The sequence below is a fragment of the Acanthaster planci genome, linkage group LG21, assembly GCF_054643075.1.
Source record: "Acanthaster planci isolate LZ-2023a linkage group LG21, COTS_SCS, whole genome shotgun sequence".
NCBI lineage: Eukaryota > Metazoa > Echinodermata > Asteroidea > Valvatida > Acanthasteridae > Acanthaster > Acanthaster planci.
The window spans coordinates 3585737-3604478 of record NC_141797.1 but is presented as its reverse complement, the minus strand read 5'-3'; the positions used below and the strand labels follow the sequence as shown (position 1 = coordinate 3604478).

Sequence of the window (18742 nt, the reverse complement as noted above, 5' to 3'; positions counted from 1 at the left end):
AAAAACTACTTATATAGCATCTTGTTTATGCAGGACATGAAGGTGAAATTAAAGAAAATGAGTTAACATAGGCATTATTTTGTTTTTTAGTGTTTGTTTTGGGAGGATATAATGGAGGGGGGTAGGGCTGGGGATACTGGGAGTGCCGTTTTGGGCAGACCAGTGGACATGAGGACACGTGCATGGCGCTGTTCATAGTGAGATGTTACAAGAATCTGAACTATGGATTACTGTGGGGCTGGTTTGGGAGGTAATGCTATTGATGTACCTACATGTAGCAAGATAGGGTAAACTTCACATTATGTTCTTCCAACTGTTGATGTTTAGAGAACAGTGTTCAAGATTGTGAGATTGGATAGAGAAGCTAACTTGCTTGAAAGCTGTGAGGGTTTTCTCGTTTGGATTTTTATTACTACAAATGATGGCACATACATTAGACATCAATTCATAGATCACGGATAATGGCTATCACATTCGTCAATTTTCTTAAATGTCTTAAAAAACGTATCACATGAAAATTATCTCAGACAACCCAGTACAATGTATATCACATTCTCTGCAAAGTCACCTTAGTCATATTTTTTCAAAGATTTTATAAGTTTGGACAACTGACTTCTTAAAGATAACTAATTTCTTCTAAGATGTCGTAAGGTATGTTTGCTGCTTCTCAATAATGAATGCTTTCAGTAAAACTGCATGTAGTAGCTTAAGCTCTCATCTACTTCACTAAGCTGTAACGCAATCTTCAACTGCAAAATTTGAAGAAATTCAGATGCTTATATGGAGCAACTGAAATTCGCATTTAGATGCTCCCTTAAAAATCACAGCAATGTCTTACATCAGTAAATGACATGAGTCAATTGATATTGTCACTATTCCATATCATTGAATTGAACAACATTTGGTAACAGATTTGAAGCAGTGCTGCATGTCATATTTTGGTATCTCCTGCTAAGACCTGAGCCCTGCGAAATTCTGCTAATATGAAAGTCTATAAAATACTTCCACAGATTTTCCTCATACAATAATGTCTAACAGCTGACCTGAATAGTTTTCTTCTAAAAGGAATGACTGACATAGGAAACAGTTATTTAAAAAACAAAAATCATAATTTCATTTCAAACCATCTTATAAATTATGAAAATTATTATAAAATGAAGAATAATTCATGAACAGATAATGGACACTTGTAACCTTCATAGCCCGTTGTAGGAATCTGAATCAAATTATTCATCAACCTGACAAATTTGATTGGACTTGCAACCTACTTAGAATGAGCTAAATTAGGGCTACATCCTACAGCTGTGCTGGTGGCTTGCTTTACACTGTCTATGGGATGTGGTTGAAGTGGCTAGCCAGGATTCAGCATAGATTCAAGACTTTTTGGACATGTCGTTGGAATACCTAGTTTGCCTTCTTCTGTTCTAGCCTCTTGAGGGCAGTCTTTCGGATGCCCAGATGCATTGACATCTGTATCTTGTCTAACAGCCATGTTGGGACAGTTTCAACAAACCAACCCTAAAATGGAAAAAGGAAGAAAAAACTCAGATCAGGAAGTCTCTGGAATGCTCCAGCTGTTGCCGGGTGCGTCCTTCTTCTTGTCCATGGAAACAAGGAGCATTTTGAGCATTGTTTCCAGCTTCAGTGGGCTGTTGCCATAATGTATGCATATGCATGAGCCAGCATTCAACTCCTGGGCCAAATTTCCAAGAGCTCCAATTAGAAAGTATTACTGGGAAATATCCAAGTGCTAATCACAAGAAAAAGAAAAGGCAGCTAACATAATTATATACAGGGTGTCTTAAAAAACGGAAACCAAGATGAAGTTGTTTCTTGAATGTGACTAATTATTTTGTAAATGGTAACATATATACATTATGATGTCCTCTTTCATATGACACCAAGAAATCCAAATTTCCATCACACATGACAAAGCACAAAGTGGTTTAATGGACCGTTTCAGAATGGTTTCAAACCAGGTGCATCAATGGTTTCCACAGTGTGAAACATTTCTGAAGAAAAAAACAAAAGGCATTAAGTACACTACCAAAATAACAAAAAAAAAATGGCCAAATTCAAGAAACAAATTTATCCGAGTTTCCTATTTTTTAACGACACCCTGTATAATATTGTGGCTAGAAACCATGAACACTTTGCATATATTTCCTGGGCTTAACAAATATCTGTGCCTGGTCCTACTGTTCTTTAAGGCTCACCTGCAGAGAATGAGACAGACAACCATTGGTCCTGTCCTCCAAACCTAAGGTAGCTAGGGCACTACGGACAAACCCTGTGGGTGTGGGTACAGTCATGGAGGAACGTCGGATCTTACTCAGCTTGGTGGTCACATAGAATGGGAGAACTGACTGATGGAGGAAGGAACAACAAAAACAGAACCCATGGAGCACAAGTACATGTAGCTTTAAACACAGAATCAAAGAGGGTGTCTGGTGTGTCTGAAACACCCTGTGGCCAATGCAATGTGCAAAAAGGCCACACAGATGTCCTGTTTTTCCATTTTAAGGTTCTCTTTAATGGAACAGTTTTTAATAAACCTCCAAAATGCATCTTTGTGTCTTCTTATTTCACTATTTTAAAGGGTACATGTATTTGCTGCCTTTTTTTTGGTTTAGAATGCTAATGATTTGCACTTTCCCGTATTTTTCACTCCATGTTGGAGCCCATGGAGGTGCTATCTTTGACCTACCTGAAAGATGATCCCTCTGGAGCCATACTCAGTCTGCAGGGATCGGGTCAAGAAATCCACATATGCCTGCAATACACAATTCAAAGTTTTCAATGTATCAACTTTGTACTGCTGTATGTTAAATTTATGCAAATGAGTTACTTATCCAATAAGTCCAATCAATCACATACCTTGCTTGAAGAGTACACAGATAGTAAAGGACTAGGGTTCATGCCTGATGCTGACGACAAGTTGATCACAATACCCTTCTTCCTATAAACAAATCAATCAAATTTGCATTTGTATTACAGTATTGTAATCTGCTTTCAAGGGTGTAATTCAACTGTAATGAAAAATCATTTGCTCAGCCTGAAAACACTTGGCTAAGCGAAAGTGGGTTACCAGTCAAACTTTGCACTTTGCTTGGGATGACTGGTTCTCGGCAAATCATTGCTCTGCATGTAAATGTTCTCAGCAATATTTTGAATACCTGAAACTTGTTCCTGCATTGGAACTTTTTTTGTGGAAGGGGTGCAAACTATGGAGAGGGGCACTTCCGTTAGAAAGATGAAACCTTTAGGGCACAGGGTTATGTTCCTGCAGCTGACCACATAAAACATGGTGTAACTTCGCACAGTGCATAAGCCTTACGTCACAAATTTGTGACATAGCTGTGCAATGTACTTACAGCTGATTTCATGAAAAAGTGCGTAACTTGAGACTGTTTTCAATATCACTACACTTCTTGGGTGAGGACAAGCATGACTTTTATGACAAATGTTCTTTTTCAATATTACAACAGTAATTAAACAGCCTTTGAAATAGCTCCATCCACCATTTTGAAAATGTTTCTGTTTTTCTTCATCGGAACTGGGCAAAAAATTTAGAGATCATGAAAAACAAGTTTTAATAGATACTGAAACACAAGGTTTTCCCTACCTCTTCAAAAAAGTACTAGAATTCCTGTAAAAACCTCGTTAAGTTGAATAAGGGGCCTTAACCAACATGATCAGTTAATCAACTCATTCATTCAGCACAACCCTTGCTAACTAAATTGATTGCATAAGTTAGGCCATAATTTGTTGCACAAGTCCTGGACTTAACACAGTGCACAACTTTCATGGAAAATGTCATGTGTATGAAAATGCAGCATATGTGAAGTTACGCCATGGTGTAAAGTTTTATGAAACTGGCTGCTGCAGTGCCTGAACAGGAAGTCCTCAGCAAATTAATATACAGAATGTTATGAAACAGTTAACTGTGAATCATCACAAGTCATCTCCACCGCACTTTTGCCTGGTAGCCTGTAACCAGTTAAGCAAATATTTTCCACACTAAGTTTCCACTTTGCTGTTTCATCAGATTTGGTCCAATGGCAGCGTAGGGTCTCTCTCTGTAGTACCCACATGAGACAAAAGTTAGTACCGTAATTCTAGTGATGAGTCTTGGGGAGTTAGGTTGGTGTAGTGCTTCTTTCCTCGCCTGCGGTCTGGGTTCGAATCCAGGCCTGGTCGACATGTAGATTGGATTTTCAGTCCCAACATTGTACCTAATTCCGCGGGATTTTTCCCAGATTATTCCTCTGAGGTTTTCCTCCCACCTCTACAACTGTAACTGCTTCTCATTGTCTCCTCTCTACAGGTTTCTTCAGGCTTGCGAGCTACAGTACCTAGGGCGCTTTTGAGGAATCCTTAGTTTCAGTGCCAGAAATTAATAATAGTAACAATAACATCGAGACTGACTAGTTAACAACTGGATGTATTCTTTTGGGGAGTTTTATTCCACAAGAAGTTTGGATTACCTTTCTAGCATTCCTGGGAGAACAATGGAAATCATCTGGAAGTATAGACAGAGAAACGTTATGAAGTCATTTAGTCCTTCTTCATGATACTTTAAAATACAAATGTACAAACTGTGGCAATAAGCCATTTGCAAGTTAAGTTTGAATAAAATCTGGTACACTGTGTTATGTGATTGCATAGAAACTTTACCATTTGAATTCCCCAGACTAAAGACACTGTTGCTATACCTCGTGATTCAGGGCAAGCTTTTGCTTAGCGACCACCATCTCTGAAATGACTGGTTCCTTTGTGCCATTCTTATCCATTGAGAACAGTGTATTGTTGCAAGGGGTCTCTTATGTAACTAAGCAAAAGCTTGCCCTGAATCACGAGGTATAGCAACAGTGGTTTTAGTATGGAGAATTCAAGTTGTTCTGTTCACGTGAATTTAAAGAACTCAGCGTACCAGATTTTATTCAAATTTAACTCGCAAAAGGCTTATTGCTGAAGTGCAGTGGAACAGCTTTATTAATAAAGTATTCAGGAAGTGGATTGTTCAGGTTTCCTTGACAAGACAGTCAAGTAGCTCCTGGCAAGTCACTGCTTACAGCAAGTCAACCACTTAGCAAGGTCGCGTCAACAATCATTCCAAAATAGGGCAATACAAAACAATGAGAGTTCGTGTCTTACCATTGTCACCGACAGGCAGTTCAAGTTCAACATATCTGCCAGGAACTGAGTGCAAGAAACAATTGAAAAGTCATCTTAGAATCTATCGAATAATAGAACAGAACCAATCTCACCACTGCTGTGAACATCAATAAAAAGTATCAAATCAGGAAAAAACCCTGTGCATGAGTGCGTGATAGGAGTTGACGCTGCAATGGCCTACAATCTTTGTCTCAGTTCAATCATAGAGGACACAATGTGGCATGGAATAAAAGACACACCTTTTGTTGATCGGGGAGTTCATGGAAGTACTGAGGGAAGGGGTATGATACCCCTACATTATTGACCAGCACACCAACGTTTAAACCCAAGATCTCCTTGGCAATTTTGGAGTAGATTTCTGCACCGCCGCTGAAGTCTACAGCCACAGCCTTGGTTTTCACTTTGTACTTGGATTCTTTGGAGAAAAAAAAAACATACAAATAAATTGAAAAGTTTACTACATGTAAATAAAAACAGCTGGATTCGAACCCCAAAACCTCAGTTCTGAACCCTACCAACTGTGCTTTATCCCCTAGAAACACAAAATGAAAAGTACATGTACACGTATACTTCATCAAAAAAGATTGTTAATCAACAAATCCTTATTAAATTCATTGGGATTCATCAACCTGACAAAGAGCTGAGCAAACGTAAGCAACTTCAAACACTTTCTGTGCTAGAAGATTCCTTTATTCTTTCAAAGTATAATGTTGTGCACTAACCCTAACCCCTAGGCCTTTTTGCTTGGCACCCTCCTTAACTTTTCAAAACCCTCCAATTACTCATGCCAAAAATGCATTCAGCCAATCCTCCAAAATGCTCCAATATTTCTTGAATAAATTTTTTTTTCCCCTCTAGGGAATTTATTCGGTATAAATAAGTTTTCCTCAAAAGCTAACACCATGTCTACACAGTAAAAATATACGCGTCAATCCATCAATAGAAGTGAAAAGGGGTCCCACTTATCGTTAAATTTTACAATGTTTCCATTTATAGTGAATAGAAGCCTCTCACAGACATAATATTGTTTTAAATCATTCTTGAACAAAGTAAACGACGGTTTACTCCCACTTATTCCCATCTTATAGATATCGTAACGACAGAGCAGGAGGATTAAATTAAGTGCACCCCACGTTTTCTTGAGCACACCAAAAACGATCATCTGATTATCTAAAAGTAAAGTCATGTTCAGGGTGTCCCTAATCCAAACTTTGATCTTCTTCCAAAATAGAGAAGTAAAATCACAGTTACAAAACAGATGCATTAAAGTTTCGCTTTCATGTTGACAGAATGAAGAGATCATTGTCTCTGTTCCCGATTTCATGCAAATAGGAATTAGAGGCCAGGATTCTATGCGTCAACCTAAACTGAAACCATCTCAGTTTTGTATCCATTGTAATCTCAAATGGTAGGTTACAAAACACAGACCACTTGTTGTGGGAGATATTAAGTCCCATCTTTGTATCCCATTTACTCTTAAATTTCTGATCAACTTTTTTAACTGACGTGAGGATGTAATACATACGAGTAGAACCCTTCTTATCCATCATAAGAGTTTGGAAATTAAAAGGAATAAAAGGCAAGCAAACGTTAGAATCAATCCCTGCAATTGTATCGCCGAAAGATTTCTTGAATATATGCTCCTTTGAGGAGTGTCCGCTGCCTCAATCCTTCAAAATCCTCCAGTAATTCCTGTCCTTGTGTTGAGGCAGTGCGAATGGTACCCTGCAGCAGTATGAAATTATGCATGGCTGAGCATAAACAACACAAGGTCAAACCCACAACCTTGATAGAATGCATCCTTTGCAATCAGCCACACTATTTTACCGTACTTCCTCAATTCTCCAAAATTCTGTCAAACCACCTGGGGGATTTTGTAGGATTGAGGAGGGTTAGGGCTAATCCAATGCCATATAAGACGGATGCATCACGGCCCATACAAAGAAGACTCCATGACATTGTGCAGAATGACTAAATAGAGAGGCACAAACTCACCAACTTCAGCAGCAACATCATTCAGTTTGTCTGGTGATCGACTGAGAAGTACAATGTTCAACCCTTTAGCTGCAAGCTACGTGTAAAAGCAAGTAACAATGTCCAGAATAAGTCTCACTGTTTCCAAGTCTTTGTAGTCTTTGTTAGTTTGGTTTCCAGCACTGTTTCATACAAATGGAGCTGTTCCTGAAAGGTCGGTTTCTTTAAGGAAATGTACCCAGTTTGTACATGTCAATGTTCTCATTTTCCAACAACCTCCTTCATTTAGTGGCTATACTGACAGAGTGTCACAATCAGAGTTAGAATCAAAATTCTAGTCAACATTTCAAAAGAGGGTGTTTCTAGTGCCCAGAATTGTTAACCACAGTAAAGAAGTTATTGACATTTTATACTTTCACATTGATGCCGTCTAGGGCGCAGACATTTTGAATCCATGTGCTTGAAGAACATTCAAAATGGGACAGGATGAATATCAGCTCATGTACTCTGGATGCAACAAGCATCCAGTACCGATAAAATCTGATTAAAAAAAGGTCACAGCAAAATTATCTTCAGTGCAGTCATGCACGCGTTTGTGTAATTGGCACAAAGCAAAATTAAATGCTCATTAACTGATTGTGCATTTAGGTTTTTTGCGTATTGGCTTTGTTCACGTATCATTTTATAATACAGACACAGAAAAGCAGATAGACGTACAAAAGCCGTACAAAATTTCAAGTTTTCCTTAGGTTTGTGCACAAACGTGGATGCGCCCAGCAGGCATCATTTTGTGTGTGAGTCACTGCTCTAGATTTCATATATAACATAGTGGATAGAAGGGATCTTAAATGACAGAAAACTACAATATAATAAAATAAAGAAGTCTGTTAAAAGTGTGTTTCGTAAACAAACACTTTGTGTGTTTGTGAAAATGGTACACATGTACGATTTACGTAACTTTTGTCACTTGGTGGAAACGGCACGCACAGTACACAATTTTGACATCAATAAATTTGTCTCTTCGTTAAGATGGCGAGACAAGTTTTGCCCATGGTTTTGCCATTTATTGCTGACGCTGTACCTGTACCTATGGAAGACAACTCTGACTCTTCCTAAATTAAAAATTGGGTTTAGTTGAACTTTACCCACGGAGAGCATCACAATTTGCCTGATTTTTCAGTAGATTTTGTAAAAAAATGACTGCACCAAGTTGTAACCATCACATAGCCTAGTTCATTTTGCACAAAACAGAGAAATTTTAAAACATTATGATTTTGGGCCACTTTGTCTATTTGTGACAACAGTGACAAACTGTACCTGTTCAACGTATGCTTTTCCAATACCATCCGTCGCCCCAGTCACAGCTGAAAAACAAAACAAACAAAACTAGAATTGTCTTCTTGTACGTTTTATTATTCCATGTTCTCACATATACACTGTACATGTAAGTATGGCTCCTGTCATCATCAACCCTAAAGAGCAAAGTTAAGCTTCAAAGGAAGGACGGTACCACAGAATCACTATCAGATTCCCTTGGGATTGGAGGCGCTTCTGTCCATATTCTCTCTTATTAGCCAACTGGCTATCAGGATGACAAGCATTAACCATGTCATTGTCACCCAATCTACCGCCAATCACACCCAGTTCATCTTTGGCATACTGAGAAGCCAGTCATGCCAGCAGCAGTACTAGAATTGTAGAAGGTCCTTTAGCAGACGGTATACATGTATGTATTTTGTCAAGTCTTTGCAGCAACAGGGAGAATGTTGCATCATACATTCACAGTTTTCAACTTGTATAACATCAATCCAGTTCGTAAGTGTGACATTACTTCATTTAAAGCCAGGTAAAGCACAGAGTTACGTGGAACCACGGAACTGGAAGTTAATGTGCAACTTTAGTGTTCGTCCAACGGGAGCATGAAATAAGAGGTGCCTTCTGCGTGTATGACCAAGTCACTTACGAACTGGATAAAGGTCGGTCATTTAAGAAATGCTGAAAATACATGAATCTGGGACTGAGAAAAATTTCCAATTTTGTAAGGAAATATTTTGAAACTTTTTTGACCCCCCACAGACTTTACAAAACTGAAGTGGAATCATGATGCATGTGGTTTGGTCCCGAACCTGATATATACTTGTAGGTGTTCATTACCTTTAGCACCCTGTTCCTATAATAAAGGAGACAAAACAAAGTTGACCTTTTCAAAACAACTTACCCAGATAAGTTGGTGGTGATTTCCTTTTTCATTTTAGAAAGAAAAGTGGTCAGGGATTTGGTTTTTAGAGAAATTATACGGTAAAACGGTAGCGTAAATGACGTGACGAAGAGCTGTGAACAAAGACGAATTAGCAAGTGTAGTCTGGTTCCTTGACCTGGATGAGGATTTTATGAAAATTAGTATATCCACAATGGCAGGGTCAGGTAACCAGATGTGAAACAAAATGGCGTGACATGGTCATCTTTCACCAAACTAGGGTCAGAAAATTCTGGTTTTCTTGCTTAAATATTGTCAAAATTTACCTAAACTAGAGCTACCGTAGGGAGGAAGAAAAGAATTCCACATGTATACGAACACCACTTGACACCCCATGCACAAACCCTAGTGTGAGACTGGTTTGAAAAATTCAGTGTTTTCTGAGTAAATGAGTCAGATTTTTCCTCCTAAATTGAACTTTTCTGGACTTGTTTTGCTTTCTGAAGGCTAGCCTAAAACGTAATACTAATAGGTCACAGTAGGGAATAATAACTAGTGTCTGTATAATCATGTACAGGCCTATTGTAACTCTTCCCCTACGGAATACAAGTAGATCCTCATGCGTCATGGTCTTGAAGTTAATAATGCACTAGGCCTAGTTTAAAAAAGTGGACTTTGTTTCCTTTATTATAGAAACAGGGTGCTAAAGGTAATGAACACCAACGTATATCCCCCGAACAGTCAGGTCCGATGTCCACCCCTCTCCCACGAACGGGGCGGACGTCAGACCACACACAGTTCTGGGAGTACTAATATATGTACATGTACCTACACCCTCTTTGTCTATCTTAAAGTACAGGTTAAGTTGAAGCAAAACCTGTCGTGAATGTTCTCTACTAAAACGATCTGGCAGCTATGGCGTTCTGAATATTCGAGAATTGGGGCCTACTCTTTAGTAGTAGTACTAAACAAACAGACAAACCTGCCCAGTCTCCGTATTTTTGCACATTTGTAGAAAGGCCCAGAGGCCCGGCCAGAAAGAATGACTTCAGCGCCTTCACCAAAGAGGAAACCAGACGAAAAGTGGCATAGAATGCAACCACGGCACCAAGCGTCGCCAGAGCTGGATTAAGAGCTCCAAACGGAGTTAACTCCGGCATGATTTCAGCTCTTTTCGCTTCTTGCTCCACCCACTTTAACTTCTCAACTTACAAATGTAGGATCTTTCTTGGTTAAAAATCACGCGATGTCTGCATCTGGGCCATGGGCGCAGGCACGCTTTTCAGAATCTTTCTTTATAAGCTTTGGAATCCATGCTCTAAAAGGTGGGGGTCAGAGATTAAAGTTCCGTGGTCTCATTCCTTTGCGTTTTGGGTGAGTTTTGTGTATACCTTTACATTTGCTGCATGTTTATAACATAGAGTCAGATATATATATCTAACTCTATGGTTTAAAATGATCAGAATATTACGGCTTAACCAATTGCAGAGCCCCTCGACAGAAACCATGTTTTCTTTTGGGTAATCCAGCGGGAGCTGGTTATATACTGTTTACTTGTCTTTCGTATGTCTTGTGTATTCTCTTTCTCTTGAAAACTTTGTTTTTGTATTGCGTGAAATGTTGATCCCGAAAAATGAAATAATGAAATGAAAGGAAATGATATAAACCTAAACCAGTTACGATATCCCTGTAACGTATGGATTAAAAAAAGTTAGAGTATCTCGGTGATAAATTTTGGACACGTGGTGGCGCCCTCCATCCACACCGTGCTCATTTGGCCGTACTGCTTTGTGTTGAACATGGCGAACATTAGCCATGTAACAAACGCGCATGAAGATATCGTGTCTTCGAGCTAGCAGTGAGATGATTTTTATCCTACGCAAGTTTAGCCTATCTCACTTAACTGTTTTGTAAATGTAAGTCTCAGAGTTTCTTATTAAAAGCTGATGCATGCAGCACTTGAAAAAAACCCAAAAAAACAAAACAAACGAACAAAAAAACAAAACAAAAAAACCCGGATTGATCAGTCTTGGTGTTGTCTGTTGTCTGTCGAAGTATTTATTAATTGATTTTCTAACAATTTTCCGCTTGTACTTGGCCTGCGGTGCATGCAGAAATGAATAAAATGAATTTTAATTGATTGAACCGGCCCTGCCATGTGGCGTGCATGACCTTGATAAACATAAAGAGCAACCGTTCCTTGTTGTTCAACAGGTGTTCCGGCCACTAATACTCTAATTGCTGTTACTGCATTGTACCCGTTATTTTATTTGTCGTACAATTTTTGTGTAGCTTTTGTAATTCCTTCATGACAATGAAAGAAAACCCTTCGCATTAATGACTAGGATCATCTAGTTGAATTAAAGAAAAAAAAATTCAAATAGCTGCAGGGATAATTGAGACATGAATTTTATAGGGAAAAGTGGGCGATGATGTGACATTCACATCACCGGGGCGTAACCCCACTCTACTCTTTGACCGGGGATGGGCCACTTTCTCACTTTCTCCGAATATTCCAACAACCAAAATGTATCCAATAGTGCTAAAAAACAGAAAATAACAAAAGATTTAAATGAAGTAATTTTGATGTGGTTTTGGGGTTGTACGTGTAAGTATGCAAGAGATTTACATATGCACCTATAATAAACAGCGCGCCCTATAGTGCCATGTTGTGTCCAGAAACCCCCCTCTTCCGCTTTTTGAATTTCCGCGGCTGGGACCTTTTTTTTAAATTGAAGTTATTCCTCACCCCCAGCCCTCGGCACAGATTTACGCCACTTGATTTTCAGGACTGTCCATTTTTTTAGGAGTGCTTGTCGGGGTAGGGAGGGGTACAGCCATGCCCTGAATTCTTGGGTAGTTCGAAAATCGCAAAGCCGGGGGAGGGGGTAGGGACAACATTTGAGATTGCGCGACTCTGCATTTACGATGAAGACTTTTCAATTTGCCGACAGAACTGGTTTTAATTAAAGACTGGCTTGAGTACCCTAAGTCTCTTTCTAGGACTACATTTTCCTTCTCTCAGCATTTCGTATCTATATTTATGGGACAGTAGAATGGGGAGAACTAATGTTCAGTTGTGGTTGGTTACTGATGTGATTTGCTAATGCCGTTTCCTCTTTCTAATCATTTGCGGTCAAATCATTCTCCAATTATTGAAATACCATCGCGCGTTTATTTTCTTTGGCGCATATGTCATCAGCACTGCTGGCTCGTATTGAGGGTAGAAGGTGCGATCGATGTTCCATACTTTTATAGGGTCCATTTTAATGTGTCAAATCGGATAATTAAATTTCCAGACTTTGATGCGAAATATTCAACTCTAACAGTTTGTGTATTATAAAATCCACCACTTCCACCAAGCCTTTTGAGAGAAACGGAGTAGCAATTCCCTGAGTCAATATTGTTAAAAATACAGTGCGCCATAGGCGAACAAAATGTATATGAACTTTTATGATGTGACGAAAACACAGCTACCGCCGTTGAGCCTATCTTGCCATTTTTTGCTTCTTTTGTGTTTGGTTTATTGTTTTGTTTGTGTTTAACCACTTCGTCCTGGGGATTTCCCTTCCGATTACTTTAAATGGCCATGGAAATAAGATTCCACTAAGTCGAAACTTGACATCAATGTCCTGCAAAGTTTCGACTCAACTGAATAATTAATTCTTGAGTATGCTTACGATGTATTTGACAATCGCGCTTGCGAATCAGCACTTTTGTTTTGTATTAAGAAACTTGGCGTTTCACATATCTAGGTTATGATACGGGCCGTCAGCACGGTTGGAAATTTATGTCAACACATGCGGACGACCTCACTTCATTCAAATTCAAGGCATCAAAGGAAGAAATGCATATAGGCCTATAGTGAGGGTATCGGAAATGTCAAACTAGTCTGCTTATCGATGGGCCTGCCTTCGGTTCTTGCCTTGGATCTCTGGGGATGACTTGCGTTTACCTCGCTGCATTCCTCGTCAACCTTGAAAAAAAAAAGGCCCACGAGGCACCACTTCGATTCAAAATTATGCATGTGCTTTTTACTATACGTCTCTGTGAGCTGCAAATCAAAGAACAATTTCAGCAATGGTTGGAAAGGCTTAGTTACTGAAAACATAATTTCAATGAACGAACTATTGAAACAGTACTCCCGGAAAGACCATTCAACTCACAACTCTGTATCACTGTATCATAGAACCGGGCATGGAGACGGACACCCTAAAGACAAACGCGTGAAAACCGTCGCTTTCCAAAGAGTGAGTTTCTTATAAATCCAGTCCAAAAGAATGAAAACCAATATAAAAAGAGTTAGAACAACTCTAAACGAGTGACATCACCCTAAAAAATGAGCCATAATGTTTTATTTATTTGTTAATTTTTTTTCCATAAAGGTAGGCCTACTCTTTTCGAGTTTTCTCTTAAATGCCCCAGGGTTGAAAGAGTAGAAATTTCTCTCTTTTCAGAGTACTTTTTATTCTTTCAGATTGATTTTCTAAGGAACTCGCATAAAGAGAGCAAAGCAGATCCTGGGACGCAATCAACTCGACCAACCGACAGACCATAATACACGTATGATACACCATTATTTAGTGGTAAGATGTCCAACGACATTGGCACTTACCTACGTGCACCTAGTGTCGAACTGAGGGAAGAATTGCACTGTGGACCTTGCAAACTAAGTGAACCATTATGATCTACATGTATGTTCATTTCACACAAAAACTTGAAAAAAAAAACAGCGTAGGGATCGTGGTGGTGATCGAATGACAGAGGGAGTTGGCAACTTTTCTTTAGGGTACTTTTGAGATGACTCCTTTTTGAGGGTTTGATGCCGATACAATATACAGGCATTTTAGATGATTTCGTTAATTATTGAAATCTTCGTCAAATTGCTAGGATTTTTGATTTTGGCCACACACATCAAGTCAAGAACCATTGGGTCGGGAATGTTTGGACGTATGGAGGAATTCCTCGTCGCACTCCGTATGTTGAATATCCTTGATTTGAGGTGATTACTCACGGCATCTTAAAATAGAGATTCTCGTTATCAAAGATAATAATTCGAAGAAACACGATTTTTATTAGTCATCCGTGGCCTTCGATGTGTGTGTCCCCCATCAGCCGGAGTGCCGCTACGTCACATCTTATTAACATAATTAAACAACATGGCGGACAGTGGCAATGCATTCCCGATTACTTCCTGAGTTGGTCTTGCAGTTTTCCTGCCGTGTTTTTCTGGGGTCTTTTCCTCTAGTCGCTCAAAATGACAGAGAGGTTAGTAGACGTATATTTTGTACATTTTCTTTGGCTTTTTTGTCTCTGGCCGTCCACATTTTCCGGGAATAGGCTTATGTATCTGGTGGCCTTGTGTGTCTATGCATGGTCTACATCATTTGCGTACATTGTGCATCACAGCTGCCTGTGCACAATTGTCTGTCGATTCTCCCGTCAGCAGCTCCCTTTTTTTCTGACAGAGAATAGTAGTAGTCGGTAGCGTCCTGTTTGTCCTGTTTAAAACTTGCAGTTTTGATTTTGTTAAGTAATTTTGGACAGTTCTAAAAGATCGCCAGTGCAGTAGTGGACTTTAGGGCTGGTCCTAGGCCTACAATTTCAAATTTTCATTGATTCGTTTTTTCATGTCTTTATTTTCCACATAACTGTTAGTAGGGCTTATGTAATAAAGACATAATAACAGGAAAGGCAATAATTGTGGATGGGGTCCCTTAGAAACAGTGCTTGACGAGTAGGGACCCCAATTAGAAATATTATATTGCAAACAACACATTAATAGTTTAGCCTTAGGCCTACATGTATATTTACATTTGAATGTTTGTAGGTTCCATAGATTCTTTATAGAGACATCTAAAGAATTCCACAGCTTGGGACCCTCATGCTTGACTATATTTTGCGACATGCTCGACTGTAATTTGTACACAGGCTGTTTAAATTTCATTCTTTTGAGCTACATGTACATTAAATATAATGGTGATTACAAGTAGGCCTACCTCAGTCTAAGAGACCTTCTCTTAGAAATTCAGTGTTTGTCATCAGCCTGAGTAAAGGCTTACATAGTTTTCAATTTCAATATGTTAAGATAATTAAGCCTCGTCATTAATCAAACTTTATGTTTACCGGTAGTTCTTGCTTATTGTAGTAACATTTAGACATTTTGTACTACATGTAATTAGAATCTTCGAGTTTATTACATGTAATTGTACAATGTATATGTTGAGTACTACCACTGCGCATTGTTAAATTCTGGATGAAATCAGTTGATCCTGCCATCAACCAATCTCTTTTTCTGTCCATTTCACGGCTGTGGACAATCATTAAAAAAAAGGGGGCATTACATGTAAGTCTGAGCCTTTGTCTTGGGTGGAACTATGCCATACATGTACATGTAGCATGTTTGAGTGATCACTCTCAACCAATCATATCCACTACATGTAGGACCTAAATTTGGGCTGTTGCGCTTTCATTCAAAAGTGTAGAAAGTGAATTTAGAAAAAAAAAAGGTTTAAAGACATCTGTAGCTTTCAACCTGTACAGTGCAGCCTATATGTATGGATTCGTACATGTAACTTAACTCATGGAATGTAACTAATTGTTGATTACATTTTTACCTTTACCTTCACAAATTGTACTTGACCAGTCATATTCACTTTTGTTTTGACAAAGACAATCAGCTGGGAAGAGTTTCATACAGGATATCACTAATTTTTCTCTACCGTGATATATCAGCCATCAAAAAGCAATAGACGTGTCCTAAACAGTCCAAGTTAGCTGAGAACATTGAAGCATTAGCACTTACTGTACCCGTTTTTAAAAAAATGCTTAGCATTTTCAGAGTGGTTTGGTAGGGGTTTTGCATAGGGTGTTGAGTGATGTCCATGTATGGAACTCTTTCTCATTGAAGTCTAAGGAACTTCTTCGCTACACTGTGATTTCACCCTCAGCAAATAAAAGTTGGCAAATCTGAAGTGGGATTAGCAGCTTATTGTCTTGCCATGACACAGCGTCAATTTATAAGACACCATTATCTGTGTTCGATAGTGAAGTTTGATAGTAAAGGTTGAGTACAAACAGGAGTATGCACATTGCTTTGTAGAGTTATAACTATATACAGGTACATTTTTGTATGCACAATGTACACGTACTTGTGTTCATTGGCCCAGCCAGGCATTCCATACAAATTAATGAATAGCTTTTGTGAAGTGATTTGACAGTCCAGATCATTGGAGAGTCAGTGTGATAACAACAGTGGTAGAGATGCCATTTACATGCCGTATACTGCTGCTTAGGATTTCTGAACTTCAGCACACACTGCAATATTCACATTCTATCAGAAAAAAACAAAAGTTAACAAGGAAACTCCTTCGGAATTTGAGGAATTCTGTTTGAGTTTCACATGGTGGTACATGTACATATTCATTTCATTTCTGTCTTGTATAAAATTTGAAGTCCCTGAATATTTACATACCAGTGTATTGAACATTTATCAGGGGGGGAATATTTTACCTGCTACATTAAATCTGATAACTTGGCATGCTTTTGATCAATGTCTGTGGCCGCTGGATGTTTGGTTAAATTCTTTTCAGTGATTTTGAGTTTTGTTAGTCAAACTGCTGTTACAGATGTGAAGTCAATTTTCCTGATGGACTGTAATTAAAACTCCCTGAGGCACTACACATTTCACATAAAAAGGCCAAAGGAAGTTATAAATGTACATATAAGCAGATACATGTACATGTTTGTGACAAATGATAAAGTGCAGTTTTGACAAGGGTTGACTGCTACTTTTTCTTCCCACACAAAAATAGTTCTATACTTGACAGGCTATGACGTGAGTGTGGACTTTGTTCACAGTTTTAGGAAAGATCATGAACTTCACTGTATGTCGTTATGTATTCATATATAGGGTACTGTGCGAGGCATAGTTGATGTGAAGGACTGCTGTTGTTTTGACATCACACTTTGACATTGCACAGTACAAATTACTGCTGACTACTTAGATGGTTAGCATGAATTCCAGTGATAATATTGAAAGAGTTGGATTAGATTAGAATATCTGGACCTGTACAGTCCAAAATTTCACAGGATTCTGATGTGAGTGGTGTTTTTGCAAATGTGTTACAGTAAGTTCTTTACTTTCCTATCCAACTGTCAGAAGTGTCGTGTACTTTGAACTCAGCTGCAACATTTGGTTGCCCAGTTTGTTTCATACATGTGAAAATATAACTTTTGTCATTTGCAATAAACCCGCAAGTTGTAAAGTTAACCTTTTTGCGTAATATCTTAAAGCATCATGCTGTACTATGCAAATTCAGCAGAAATGGTATATCGTACGGTAGATTCCACCAAAACTTAAACTAGTATTTCACCTTTGCTACTGGTATTCCATGTCCATGCAAAACAGTGACATGAGGTACTGTACATGTACATGTACTCTTTTGTGTGTAAAGTGTACAGGGCAGGATGTGGTTTTCAAATGTTGGCATGTTGGACCCCTAAAAAAACAAAGTTATACGTAATTACATTTACAGATGCACTGTGATCTTTTCCTTGTTTTGTTGGAGTGTTAGACTAGAGCCATGAGTTCATTGTAGGCCAGTCATCCCTTGTGTTGGTGTGCTGGATGTCTGATCTGAATGTGTCTCTAAAATATGCAGTAAATGCACACTACATGTACAGTGTATGATGAGTATATTTTCTGTATCAGTTGTAATTTCTTTCATAATGCTGTCATGTTTTTGTCTTTTTTTTCTGGCACATTTCTGATTTCAGGGTAGAATGGGTGGAGATCATCGAGCCCAAGACCCAGCGGCCGATGTACGGCAACTTGAGGACAGGGGAACTGGCTTGGGAACCCCCCTCAAATGCCAAAGTGTAAGTTTGTGTCTTTGTTAGTTTTTAAGTACTAATGGAGCTTTCTTTTCAGACCTGTCTTCATCAAGTTAGTGTTGTGGTTGTTACCTTTACCTATACATGTACATGTTATTTTTTTTACACAGAACAGCTAATTGGATGTATGCATCTTCATCAGTAAAGTTCATATTTTCATACCAAGATGTGAAAATACCCTCATTATATGTAACTATCACATAAATAGGACTGAATGCCTAAAAGATCAGAGGGAAACAACTGCCACATACAGACCTACACTGAATCCTACGTAGTTGTGTGAAGTTAACAAGAAGGTTTTTTCAATACGGAATACGATTCTGTTAATACCAGATTTACATGCTTGGCAGAAGGTTTCCGAGGACCAGACATTAGCGATGCACATGCCTTCTATATCACTAGTAGATTTGGTTGGTATTGGTGACCTACTTTTACTAAGCAAACTTCGTAACCTCTGTTGTCTCTTTTTCTGTAATGAAAGTTACATGCACTTGTAAT

At 38.7% G+C, this 18742-nt stretch overlaps 2 protein-coding genes across 4 annotated transcripts in view; one reads left to right on the top strand and one right to left on the bottom strand.

Moving 5' to 3' along the window:
* Positions 1 to 369: 369 nt before the first annotated feature.
* Positions 370 to 10670, bottom strand: LOC110981629 (very-long-chain 3-oxoacyl-CoA reductase-B-like). Its single transcript, XM_022239345.2, has 10 exons — positions 10332 to 10670; positions 8470 to 8516; positions 7174 to 7249; positions 5418 to 5593; positions 5158 to 5202; positions 4488 to 4522; positions 2878 to 2959; positions 2708 to 2773; positions 2217 to 2366; positions 370 to 1518 (listed from the first exon to the last, which is right to left on the bottom strand). Exons 1-10 carry the CDS (start codon positions 10507 to 10509, stop codon positions 1405 to 1407), a joined length of 969 nt encoding a protein of 322 aa, XP_022095037.2. The 5' UTR covers positions 10510 to 10670; the 3' UTR covers positions 370 to 1404.
* A 3806-nt stretch (positions 10671 to 14476) lies between these two features.
* arhgap39 (Rho GTPase activating protein 39) overlaps positions 14477 to 18742 on the top strand; it is an 86503-nt gene continuing 82237 nt past the window's right edge. For 2 of the 3 annotated variants that reach the window (XM_022239264.2, XM_022239263.2), the window contains exons 1-2: positions 14477 to 14617; positions 18128 to 18229. In XM_022239264.2, the coding sequence (XP_022094956.1) occupies positions 14607 to 14617; positions 18128 to 18229 (113 nt within the window). In that variant the 5' untranslated portion in view covers positions 14477 to 14606. Of the gene's footprint in view, positions 14618 to 17324; positions 17479 to 18127; positions 18230 to 18742 lie in introns of those variants that run through there. The other variant, XM_087131044.1, reaches the window with a different exon arrangement.